The sequence below is a fragment of the Monopterus albus genome, unplaced genomic scaffold, assembly GCF_001952655.1.
Source record: "Monopterus albus unplaced genomic scaffold, M_albus_1.0 scaffold65.1, whole genome shotgun sequence".
NCBI classification, from domain to species: domain Eukaryota; kingdom Metazoa; phylum Chordata; class Actinopteri; order Synbranchiformes; family Synbranchidae; genus Monopterus; species Monopterus albus.
In genome coordinates this window covers 2,193,198-2,207,047 of record NW_018127945.1, presented here as the reverse complement: position 1 = coordinate 2,207,047, position 13,850 = coordinate 2,193,198, and the positions used below count along the sequence as shown (strand labels likewise).

At 41.9% G+C, this 13,850-nt stretch overlaps 1 protein-coding gene across 8 annotated transcripts in view; it reads left to right on the top strand.

Moving 5' to 3' along the window:
* Positions 1-13,850, top strand: part of ranbp10 (RAN binding protein 10) — a 42,986-nt gene that overhangs the window by 7,130 nt on the left and 22,006 nt on the right. For all 8 annotated transcript variants that reach the window (XM_020604267.1, XM_020604268.1, XM_020604269.1 and 5 more), the window contains exons 2-3: positions 2,751-2,862; positions 5,102-5,154. In XM_020604267.1, coding sequence (XP_020459923.1) covers positions 2,751-2,862; positions 5,102-5,154 — 165 coding nt within the window. The remainder of the gene's footprint in view (positions 1-2,750; positions 2,863-5,101; positions 5,155-13,850) is intronic.

The following is a 13,850-nucleotide window of genomic DNA, read 5'->3' as shown; positions in this document are numbered from 1 at the left end:
CCGGTACCGGTCCGCGGCCCGGGGGTTGGGGACCACTGGTGTTTGCGAAAATAAAAATGGATGCGGCTCGTGATAGCATGTGCGTAGCGATGTACCAGTTAATGAGCAATCAAAATAACACAAATATTGCTTATGGCCTTGCCTCCTCCAGCGCAGAATTGTGCCGTCTGTCGCATTTCAGTGACATAAAAATCGCATGAAATGCGACATGGCCGTTCAGACTGAAGTTGCATTGCAAAACATCGGATATGTATCCGATTTAGGACCACATATGGAAGTGGCCTGGGCCGGATTTGAGCTGTTCACACTGTCATAAGGAAATGGGATATGGGTCACATTTGGGCAAAAAGATCGGATTTGAGCCACTTCAGCCTGCAGTGTGAACATGGCCTAGTGTGCCCAGTGTCCAGTATCTCTACTTGACACCATTGTAGTGATTTTCTGCACCTTGCATACAATGCTTGTGGCCACCATAGTTGTGTTCTCTAATTCCTCAAGGATCTCTCTTTCTCTCTGTTTCATTAATGACACAGCACTATTCACTCTTCAGCTGCTGTTGATGATAGATTTTGCACTTTCTCTTGCTTGTGGTGAAGGGTAGGACCTGGGGTGGGTCTGTTGGTGTCTTAGCTGCAAGGTAAGAAGAAACTTTGATCCTTGACCTTTGGTAGAGAGGTTTGTCACAGACCAGCTAAAATGTGTGATGTTGTATTGATAGCGCTGTTTATCAGAGGACGGCTTTCTTTTAAATGGCATAGTGACATTTTTATATAAATATTCCATGTCAGGTGTATGTGTCAGATAGTTTCTCCCAATCAGCTGAATTTTGTACTTATAAACATTTGATATGTTTTGTAATTTGTCATTTACAATGTAGACAGTAGGATGGTGGGGCAGTGTTGTTAAAAGGAGACATTTCACTGACTCATCTATGCAGTTGTAAAGGAACCTGTTGCTTTACTGAGGACTCTTTCATGACAAGCAGCTAAAAATAGATGGCATAAATGTTGCTGCCAAAAAGGAGAAACACACACGTGAGTAGGCATGCCTGTCACATGAATTAACATGTAATAACATGCCTTGATACCACAGTGTATTTGAGAATGGGCAGGAATGGATGTTACCATAAATCATGGTTACTATTCTAGTTTGTATTGCTTCAGTTGCTCTAGTGATTTTATTTTCCTTACAAGGTCAGTTTACCTTTATGACATTGATGCACATTTATGAATTAATTGTGTTCTGAAAATACTATTATAGTTATATTGAGTAAAAATTTCAGGGAATTATTGGATGATCACCGTGAGCATAAATGTTACGTAAAATTTATAAAGTTCATTATGTCATAGTTAATTATAGACCAAGACACTAAGCTCCTTTTCAGCCAACTAACATATTTAATCATTGGTCTGTGTGTTCTATGTGTTCCCAGTACACACACACAAACAGCAACAGCCTTAAAGTGCTTGTTGACATCCAGCTGCTTTGTTTAAGGTTACAGTCTATCTACATTTCATACATACAAACATATACAAACAGAGCTCACGATGACTTGTTATGTATCACAACAGTGGTTTGAGTACATGGAACCGAAGGCGATGCATATGCTTACTGTAGATCCTAAATTGCAGTTATACAACAAACTGCTGAACATGGTAGTGTTTTTCCCTTCCTCTCTCTGTCTCGCTCTCATGGCCTGAGGGATTGCATAAGCAGCCATCTGAATATAGAATGACAGACAGCAATGACTGTTGTGCTTAAATCTAATTGGTTCAGACACAATACACGAGCCCTTTGACCCTGTTGTTTTCATTTCTGCCACCACACAGGAAACACTGTTATCTTTACACACATACAAAAATCAACGTCATTCATAATCTCATTATAGAAAAGTAACCTTAACAAAAGCATGGATTGTTGGAAGAAAATCAGTCCTGTCTGAGGTTCATCTGTGCCTGACTGATCGTTACATTTCATTGTTCGGTACATCAAGTCATAGAGTTAGATGTGACTGTCTGATGTGTGAATTGGTAAAGGTCCTAGAAAATGAAGCATGACATAGTGGAACACACACAGCCTTGGGGGAATGTTAGATTAAAAAAAAAAAAAAATGAAAGTACAAAAGTCACAGCCCCGATATAACTCTGTCACACATTGACAAGTGATCCCCCAGCAGTGTTATGATATGCTTTGGCATGTAGAGAAAGCAGTCAGGCTCTGGTCAGATGGCAGGCTGTGATTTGTAAGCCTTAGATTCACCACTGGATTAGTTTTGCCAAACCAGAACTTTTTTTCTTGGTATACTACCATAAAGGAATCTGTGGAAAGCCAAATTGGACACCAGTATGTGTTCATATGTTCATAGCTTAAATTAATAGAATTTAAATATTTGGAAATTTAAAAAATAAATAAAATGCCCATGTACTAAACCGAATACACATATATTAACCAGACAGTTTTGGGTGAAATTGTCTCTCTGCTTTACCAGCTTTGGAACAGTAGAGTATCAGCAATCAGACACAGGCCCAGTGGTATTTTAAAGCTCCATTTACTGGTTAAATAATAATGAAAGAGGAAGGCTAATGTCAGTGAAATGTTGGCCTTGCTCTTTCCAGTGGAACTCCGAGCCACCACAGACTTTTGCAGTGTGTTTTGCGGCTGTGTGAAATATGCTTTGTTGACACTGCGAATCACAGGTGGCATTAAATTTGCACATTTTTCATATACACCTTGTATTTCTCCTCTTGCAGGCCATGGTAAGAACCACAAGGATGCAGCATCAGTGCGAGCCACACACCCAATCCCTGCTGCCTGTGGAATCTACTACTTTGAAGTGAAGATTGTCAGCAAAGGTCGAGATGGGTAAGCAAACAGAACTCTGGTGAAGCTTCAGTGCGTGTGTCCTGTGGCACTACAGTAACCTTTTCTAGTCTCAGATCAGTCGGTCAGTGTTTCGTTCATAACAGTGTCACTGTGCCCAATCAAAATTAAAACTTTATTAACTGCTATTAGTTTTTCTTTGTCTTTGCTCTGTGAAGTCTCAGCTTCATGTTCAGTTCCACAGATCACTGTACTGCACTGGCAGCTTTCTGAGGACGGTATCAAAGGAGCCAGTCTCATGAGAACAAAGTCCCTGTCAATCGAGTTTTTATCTCTTCACATATTGATTTTTAGGACTGTTATAAGCCAAATGTACAGATTAACAGTTCAGCCACAAGTTGGTGTAATACAACTGGAATTACAAATTAACTTGTCCAATCTGACATTTTACTGGCCAAAAGGATGTTCTTATTGTTAAATATTAAAGAAAAAAATAATCTGGCATATTATTTTTCAGCTATTGTTGTGCCTACATGGAAATGTTAGAGATAATCAACAAATAGTAAGTCACTATCAACTAGCAATAATTTTATTGTTGATTTTTCTCAGTTTTAAAACTAAACACCGGTTTCAGGACATCAGTGTGGGTCTTTTGGTTGGCCTTAACAACTGGAAGGATTGCTATGAAAACTGGTACAGAAAATCAAAATTGATATAACAATTTCAGTTGTTCAGTTTCAGAAAATGAATGATACTAGTTTATCAGAGGGTTCTTCTAAAACAAATCCTTGAACTCATGTTTCTCCACTGTTTTGAATTTAATTTTAATATAACACACTAGCATGCCAACGTGAGTTTGTAAATATGCTAAATGTTACTTAAAATGAAAATTGTATACTAACATACCAAATATTAACATGGTGACCTAACATCCCATATGTTATCATTTATCATCCTCACGGTCAGCGTCCAAAGTTAACACTTACCAGGTGCCAAATATGGGTTGATTTTCTATTTGGTAAGTCAATGTCAGAGGACTACCCACTACACTAGCAGGTAAATGTTTGAAGTAAAATTACTTATTTCCTATTACTCTATTTCATGTGTTATTGTTCTCGCTCCACTCAAACTGTTTGACAATATTCTCAAAATGTCTCAGCCTCAGCATGTGCCAAAGCAAACTGAAACTATGCCAGATGTGTTCCCCTGACAATAATGATGACTTGTTCAACTAAGCAGTTGCTTCATTAAGTCTGCTTACTTGAAGAGGATGCAGGCCAACCACTTATACTGGTGTGACAGACTTAGGGCAGAGATGCACACAAGCCAGCATGGAAGGACTAGCGATGACTGTTGCGTTGCCGCACATCACCTTTGAATGGGCCACAAACAGCCAATGGCCAACTAGCACATACTGTATGTTCTATACCTAGGTCACAAAAATAACTCCCCTTACCAGCAGGTGGTGGTACCTGTGCTTGCCATCCAGAAAGGGAAAGAAGAAGAGCTAGACTGCGGACATATAAGCTGTAAACAAAGCAGCTCTCGTTCCCAACAGCTGCTCTGTTTCCAATTGAGAATACTATGTCTGATGAGAAGTTGCAAATGACATTGGTGATCTCTGTCCTTGGTCTTGTGGTTGTAGAAGAAGAAAGACAATTTCAGAGGTGAAACAAGGAGAAACTGCCCTAAATGGGTGAAATAGTGGATACTACAGTGACAGGTTCAAGGGTCTTTCCTGAACTGTTCTCTTCTCATACATTGAATTGCTAAGCTAAACAGCTAATCAGAGTGGTCGCTCTCACCATTGAGGTCTGTTGCCGATTCAACATGCTGAATCAGTCAAAAAGCCACCCACAGGATTTGACTCATGCCAGTGGTGTGGGACACACTGCGAAGACGAAGGTGACAGATGCTGGCTGACAGCCAGTCATCGCCTTGATGTGTCACAGGCCTTATTGTGTTGCTGCTGACCGCTGTGCTTCAACTCCTGCTGCTTGATGTGTAGACTCTTCCTTGGATGCACTCTGCAATAACCAGTCCTAAATGTTATTATATGAAAGGAGAAAAAATACAATGTGTTCAAAGTTACCACTGTCTAACACTCATTAATAGTGGATCCAGAGCTTTATCTGGATTTTATTTTATTTTTATTTGGTTGAATTAGTGTAGGAATCAAAAGGAGCTGATGCTCTTTGTGTAATTACAGATGTGTTAAATGTGTGTGTGCATGCTATGTAATGATGTACTGAATTTTGGATTTCTCCTCTTCTGTGTGCAGGTACATGGGCATCGGCCTGTCTGCCCAGGGTGTCAACATGAACAGACTGCCTGGTGAGTAACACATGGATGATGTAATGAGCATTGGCTCTGTTTACTACACTAATATCACAGTAACTTAAACAGTACAGGGATGGACAAAATGACATTTGTTGGATACAGTATATCGATGTAAAAACAATGGGATGGAGTTTGTGGTTAGAGCAATCAGTGAGATGAAGTGATATAAAGTGATACCCAAAATTAGTCAGCAGAGTGTATGGCAAGTATTTCATCACACCAGCATCCACATTAGCTTGCTGGGCCAGAGCCAGCGTTTCAGCCACTCAACAGTCAGTTCGGACCAGCACTTTGGCAAGGAAGAAGACAGAAATCCTGTAATGCTCTCTTCTTTTGTTCAGTTTTGGTTACACACAGTGGCGGGACACTTTGCACAGTACAGTTAAGCAACACTGAACTTTTTTAATTGCTTATTGGCCCACAGTTTCAACCCTTTGAACCCACTGGTTCAGATAGCATTCAATCACTGACAATACTGTGAAAGTGGTTGGTTTACTTTAAACTTTATTTTACAGAAAAATGAGGTTTCCTATCAACACTGTAAAAGGGTTGATTATTAGCACTTAGTCATTGTTTTCACTCAGGCTGTAGATATTTTTGAGCTGGAGTAGTGAGAGAGATGGTGTGGATTGATAATGGTTTGGTGGATGCATGTGTGTAGAGTAGTTTGTAGAGGCAGCATATAAAGGTAGATGAAAGGAATGAAGAAAATATAGGAAATGGATGGTGTGGTTAAGAGAAAGTAGTGAGTAGTGCCAGCATTTATGATATTTGAGACTGAAAGCAGGAAGAGATGAGGGCGCATGGTGTTCCTGTAGCAACTGAATGCAGTTTGTGTCAGTGATGGGCCAATCCACATTTTTTCAGTTCCTTTCCAATTCCGATACAAATTCCAATACAAGAGCTTTTGCATTGTAATAAAAACAATCAACACTATTAAACAAAGTATTAAACATGATTATGATGGATAAGCGCAGCTACTAGGTGGTCAGTAGCCAAGGACACACTTCTCTAAATTATTGCACATTTACAAATTTTCATTTTTGGGCTAGAAATAAGCATGTGGCTTTGGTTGTGAGGTATTTCACATTTACCATTTAAAATGTAGCCAACATTACAGCATTAATTTATTAATGAAAAAAATCTGTCTCACTTGCCTTTGTATCGAGGGTCCAGTAAAGTGGCAACAAAGGGGCTTTAACAATTTCTAACTGTGCCGTTAACTGTGATGACAGTCAGTCCAGGGAGGTGACAGTAGTGCAGTGGGTAGAGCGGTCACCTCCCAACCGGAAGGTTGAAGGTTCAAGTCTTGGTGCCTGCAGTCCACGTGTTGAAGTGTCCTTGGGCAAGACACTGACCCCCCCGGTGCCCCTGGTGGGTACAGCCATTGGTTGAGTTGGCACCGCAGGTGGCTGCCTCGGTTCTGTACCGGAAACAAATTCCTTGTGTGTAACATACTTGGCCAATAAAGGTGATTATCCTATAGTTCAGATAGAGCAGTCTCTGAAATTTTTTTTCCTGGATAGCAGATTATACCTGGGCTCTAAGCACTCCAACAGGCTGCAAAACCCAACGTTTTCCACTACAGATAGTGGTTGGTCATAGAGTATAACGAAGTTGAGCAACATCATGTGGAGTGGTACATTATATAGAGCAGTGACGCGTCTCCTGTTACGTTATGGCGGGTTCGTGGTCTAGCACAAGCTGCGGACTGGAAGATGGAGATCTCTCTCTCTCTCTCTCTCTCTCTCTCTCTCTCTCTCTCTCTCTCTCTCTCTCTCTCTCTCGAGCAAAGCCATCTATTAAAACATATATAAACAGACAGAAATAGCAACAATTGTACAGTACAATAAGAACATGTGACATGACAATGGGGAATCCATACATACAGCCACAAAAAAAATCCAAGAAGAATCATGGCAGTCTGACAACACTCATCCAAACCTTTGTCTGCTTACACATTGTGTATTGTTCATTGCTATGCACTTTGCCCACAAAATGATAAATGCAGACTGTCACAGGAGTGTTATATATTGCTGTCAAAATTGAATTGATTGGGAAAATGAAGCACAGAAAAGGAATATCATTTTTTCTTCATTGCCTTCTACTATTATGATCGGTGGGTCTGATCAGAGACATGGGCAGTTAGGACTCAAAAGGCTGGCTCGGACAAGGTTCAAACAGAGCTTTATTTGGTAATAGTTTAACAGGGGTTGGACTATCAGGTACGAGGCTAGACTGGCTGGCAGGCACACCCTGTGATGGTCGGGGCTTGGCTGGCCAGAAGACAGGCTGGAGCTATGGAGAGCCCGGAGGCAACACCGGGGGAACAGATGACCAGAAACACAAAGGACAAGTGCACCTGCAGAGGATCCAGGTGCACCAAGGACTGGAAGGCGTGAAGCTGGTGAGGTCCAGGGGACAGGAGGATACAGGTCAGTGGCGCGAACTGGAGATGGGCTGGTGCAGCTGGAGGTCCAGGTGAGAAAGCCGGTGGAACAGGCAAAGCAGGAGGAGGTTTTGCCAGAGGATCTGAACGTACAGGTGAGAGGAGACAGACCGGGTAGAAATCTGTTTGGTCAGAGGACTCTGACAGGGGCTTAGCGAAGGTAATGAAGGGTGCAAGTAGTGCCATTCTAGCTGGTGATTCAGGGCTACTCACGTGCAAGCTGATGAAGGCAGGTGATGTTGACCATGTAGTATTGGTGCAGAGGAGTGGTGGTAGCAGACTGAGGTGGCGGCTATGTTGAGAGGAGCGTACGGGCAGCAGGAAAAGGACAGAGTCGCTAGCAACTCGGGGACAGACAGCAGGTAATATAGCAGGAGGCAGGCTGGTGTCATTAGTAGGTCAGAAACTCACAGGAGAATGGACTGGAGTTAGAGTTTAACAGGATTGCTGGCAGTTCAGGGATAAACAGCAGGTTATGCTGGACAGGAGTCTACAAGCATTGCCAGTGACTTTGTACTCACAGGTGAGTGAACAGGTGCTTGAGAGTAACTGTGTCCCTGGTAGATCAGGAAGCAAGCAGCAATTATGCTGACCAGGAGTCACAATTGGTGTCACTTCGTGTATCGAACAGGTACGGGGGAAAAACAGTGTCGCTGGCAGGTTGAAACAACAGCAGATTGTGCTGGACAGAGGCCTCACTGGCGTCACTGATGTTTTAGGTACTCACAGGTGAACAGGAGTCAGCAGGCAGATCAGGAACAACAGTTAGCTCGGATGGCAGACTCGAAGAAGTCGTTCAGAAACTCTTGTACAGAGGAGAAGAGCCATGAGTGTCTTGGAGTCTTTCTGCAACAGACTGGCAATGGGGAAGCTCTAGCTTGAAGGTTAAGTAGATTCTGTCAGATGAGCTGATGAGTCTCAGCTGCTGCAGCCACACTCGAGCCCTCACCTGCCTGCTAGAGGGCAGAGAGAGAGGAGAAAAAAAGAGCTGCCCTAATACCTACCTCTCCACGGTGAATATTATTTTTCTGTTGTAGTTGTCTTTCATCCACCCTTGGCCCTCGATGCCCCTCCAGGCTCTCAGCAAATACACACAATGACATCTGCGAACAGTTCAGAAACATCTGATGACAAAGGAGGAAGCATAGTAGCCATCAGACCACTGACTAATACACTTTGACCAATCATGTGGTGGAGTTTCCAGGCTTGTCTGGAGCCATCTGACCTGCTTATTGATTAGTCAAGATCTGTCTGGTGACTGACATTTGTGGAATGCTGTGGCCACCCAATTCAGTAAACTCTAGATCTGTAGACACACATGTACTCATACACATACATACACAAAGATCATTCATTCTCCTCTCTTTTTGATTCACGTGTCAAATTCCACACAAAGGGAGGAACAGTGTAGAACATGTCCATGGAGAAACATATATTTCAAACCTGCTCACACATTAGTTATGAAAATATTGTTGGTTGCTAGGATTTCACTACAGATGGTTTGTAGCCCTGGTAGACAGATTACTGATTATTAAATTAACTCTGACTGACTCAGTGTGTTTGTGTGCCAGTTTATTTGTCCCGAACTCTGTGGTTTTATCTGTGTGTTCCGGACTGACTGCATCTCCGAGTGTACTTGTTTGTGTACTCTTCTGTGTGCACTTACTTGTCCATCTGCACATGCATTCATTTGTGTGTGTGTGTGTGTCCCTTAATAGCACAGTGTTCTCCACTGCTGATCTCTGTCTCTGATCCCGCTGTGGTGGCCTGCCCATTTCATTAGCATGTTAGAGCAGTGAACCTGGCTTTAGAGGCAATATCTCTGTCAGCAGATTACCCCCCACAGAAGTATACATACATATACATATATATCTCTATATGCACAAAAGAAAAAATGACAAGAAAGACAACAGTGTGCTTTTAAGTTAAAAGAAACACCAATGCATACTTCTGAGAGAGTTCAGAATAAATGTAATGTCATGCTTCTCTGAGTCAGAAGGAAAGCAAAGATTAGGCCTGGGTAGGTAGCCTCAGCCTGCAGCCCAAGCCTAATCTTTGACTCAGAGAAGCACGACAAACCATTTGACTGACATTACATTTATTCTGAACTCTTTCAGAGGCTAAACCCTTGCCCCGGTAACAACTTCTTGTTCCCTGAATGTGTACCACAGAGAAGGTGATACGGGAAATGCAGATTAAAATAAAGTGAGCTTATCCTTGAAGTGGTCTGAAGCACAGTCAAGTGAACTGGTAGACTGAAGTGGAGTAGACAGAGTAGAACAGTTGAGTCCAGTAGAGTGGACTTTTTTGATTTAGTGGGATATAAGACTGCTGTGTTTATGTATAAAGCCAGGAACAATTTATTACCTGGTGGAATTCAAAAACTATTTAATGAAAGGGAAGGGGGATACAATCTAAGGGGTCAGTTAAATTTAAAAGTTCATGCTATACGTACAACCAAAAAAAGATTTTGTATTTCCATAAGTGGGGTAAAACTATGGAATAATTTAAGTGTAGACATAAAAAATAGTAATAGAATTGATGAGTTTAAACATAAATATAAAGGTATGTGTTAATCAAGATATATGCAAGAACAGGCTTAATGATTATTTACATAGACAATTGTGGGTGTGTACACTTTGTAATAATTCTTTAGTATATTACTTGTGTGGTGTAGAAAGAATGTAATTATGTAAGAATGTTAACACTGTATAATCTTTTTTAGTATAATACTTGTGTGGGTAGAAGTGAATCATTTACTGCTTGCAAACCAATGATGGTAAGATGATGTCATGGGGTAGGACTGGATAAGTCTGACTTCTTCCTACTCCATTCAAGCATGTACTAGGTATAAGTAAATTGATATTGGATTATGTGTGTTGTCATATCAACTGTTTTTACATGCTTGAAAGAATAAATCAAATCAAATCAAATCAAATACAAAGACAACTACAAATGTGCACATTTGTTTTAGGTTATTACTTAATTACATGTTCACAGACACGTATACAAATACGCATCTAATATCAGGGCTCACTCACGACCTACTTTCACTAACCCCGCTTTGCTTTTTGGCAATGACAGACAAGCTGTGATTGAGGAGAGACACTGACAGAGTGGGAGCAACCTAAGTTAACACTGGTCGCTTTGAGCTAATTTCCTGCAAAACTCCATTAGTGTAGAGCTGAAGGTGCAACAGGGTGCTCGTCCAAATAACGGAAAGTAATTTTATAATGTTGGCAAATGTTATTGTTTCCTCTTGCTTTAAAAGAAATCTTTGTGCAAACTGCAAAAGCTGTTCTTGCATTTTTGCATAGTAATTGTGTCAAAGGGATGGATTTCATCTGTTTTGTTAGACATGAGACAGCCAGTTTGGATCCACCACAGTGAACTAAAATCTCTTATTTTCACTGTTAGAAATGTTAAAGTCAAAGAACAGAGGTTAGTTCGTTCTGACATTTCAGATCTTTTCTAAAATGCTGTTCCAGGGGTTGTATTTTACCTCTGGGGAACACCAGGAATCTGTCTGGTGTCACCACCTGTTTAAGAATAGTATATAATTTTATAAAGGTTATTTGAGGTCAGATTATACTGTATGTTCCTCTTGTTCCTCTTGCAGCACCTCTTGCCCTTTGGTACATACTGTGTGCAAAGCTTCTATCTTTTTAGTGGTTATGTGAGTATCGAGTAGTATCGAGAAGGAATGATACAGTTGACCATAATGGCATTAAATGGGAACCTTCTAATATCTGAAGTCCTTTAGAGCAACAACCTTATACACGATAGTTCCTAGTAAGTTTGAAATGGTAGCAAAACATATTAAAGTCCTACCAAAATACACACTGTGATGTTTTATCTTGTGGGTTTACTAACTTTCCATGAAATAGCTTTGATAGTAATTATAGTTGAAGTCTTTCCGAAATCAGAAGTGCAAGATGGCACCATTGTAAATAGACTGTATTTATATAGCGCATTTTTCACAGTGTTGCACTGGCCAAAGCGCTTTACAGGAGACCATACACCATTCACATGCACACACCGATGACAACAAGGCTGCCACACAACAGCGCTAGTCAAGCCACTGGGAGCAATTCGGGGTTCAGTGTCTTGCTCAGGGACACTTAGGCACGCAGGGAGACCGGGAGTCGAACCACCAACTTGCTGGTCAGAAGACAACTTGCTCTACCTCATAAGCCACAGCCACCCCTTGTCTCTGGCTTGCCGTCGATCTCCTCCCGTGTGTGTTACTGTTACCCCTGTTTTTGGTGACTGTTACTTGGAATGTATTGGCTGTACTAGTCTACGATCGCACAGCCCTTCTTAACCTTCGACTGTCCATGGAAAAGTGCCCCAGTATTTTTGGCTGGGATCATGCAAAGTCTCCTCCACTGCCTCTGGCGGGGGTACCGACATACATACCTTCACCGTCCTTACTTCATTTGCCCATGAAGAAAGCGGCCTAAAAGATGAGGGAAGTGGAGAGGAGTGGCCATCAGGCTCAAGGCCCTTTGACTTTCGGCTCCCACTGGCTTCACTTATGCTTACCTTTGGCCCATTGGTCCTGACATCTCGGCGCCTCTTCCATGTTGCCGGTTTCCGCAATGCCCGAGAAGAGATGGCGCCGAACTCTGCTTAATTGATCTGGATGGGTTTGATTAACGCCAGGTCTCTGGCTAACAAGACTTTTATTTTAAATGACTTTTTCATATCGCGGGAATTGGATTTTATGTTGCTGACCGAGACCTGTCTAAAGGAAGGTGAGCATTATGCATTTTCTGAACATCTCCCACCAGATTGCTCCTTCTTTAGCTCCCCTCGCACATCAGGCAGGGGTGGTGGCCTGGCGTCAGTTTTTAAAAACTGTTTTAAATGTCGGCAGCTCACAGTGGACTCCTGCTCCACTTTTGAGCTACATCTGTTTCTGGTAGAGCTCTCTTATCCACTGCTGTGTGTAGAGGTTTATCGTCTGCCTAAATTCAACAAGGGTTTTATTCAGGAGTTTTCTGACTTCTTGGGTTTTATCCTGCCAAAGATTGATAAGCTTTTAATACTTGGTGATTTTAAGATTCACATTTGTTGTCCTGATGACCCTTTGGCCAAAGACTTTTTAAATACTACTGATTCTTAACTTCACTCAGTCGATGCATGGCCCTACACACGAGCTTGGACACACTGGACCTTATAATCTCTCATGGACCATTAATAGTATTTTCAGCAGTCTCCATACAGAGATTATAACCATCAATGAATTGCTTCTACCCACAGTTAATGTCTGTCAGCTGTCCTGGTTTAACTTGTATATCTGTGTGATAGAGCTCCCTTGTTGTTCCTCTACAGCAGGAGAGTTTTCTATTCATTTAAATAAAACTCTGGTCTGTATTTGATGCATGATGTCTCCTCTTACACGAATCCTGAGGAACTATTGAGTTCATTAACAACTACTTGCCAGGACATATTGGATCTCATCGCTCTTCTTTGACGCAGACCAGCCAAGATGCATGCAGTGCCCTGGCTAAACGACTCTACTCGGGCACTTAGACAAAGATGTCGGCAACTGGAACGCAAATGGAAGAAGGATAAACTTCATGTTTTTTTCCGCCATTTCTGGGATTGTCTCGCTGACTATCAGAAGGCTGTAAAATCTGCCAAATCAAGTTACACTATATTGCCAAAAGTATTCGCTTGCCTGCCTTCACATGCAAATGAACTTGAGTAACAACCGATTCTTAATCCATAGGGTTTAACATGGTGTTGGCCCACGCTTTGCAGCTATAACGGCTTCAGCTCTTCTGGGAAGGCTATCCACAACATTTAGGAGTGTGTTAATGGGAATTGTTGACCATTCTTCCAGAAGCACATTTGTGAGGTCAGACACTGATGTTGGACGAGAAGGCCTGGATCGCAGTCTTCGCTCTAATTCATCCCAAAGGTTTTCTATTGGGTTGAGGTCAGGACTCTGTGCAGGCCAGTCAAGTTCTTCCACACCAAACTCACTCATCCATGTCTTTATGGACCTTGCTTTGTGCACTGGTGCACAGTCATGTTGGAACAGGAAGGGGCCATCCCCAAACTGTTCCCACAAAGTTGGAAGCATGAAATTGTCCAAAATGTCTTGGTATGCTGAGGCATTAAGAGTTCCTTTCACTGGAACTAAGGGGCCAAGCCCAGCTCCTGAGAAACGACCCCACATTATAATCCCCCCTCCACCAAACTTTACACTTGGCACAATGCAGTCAGACAA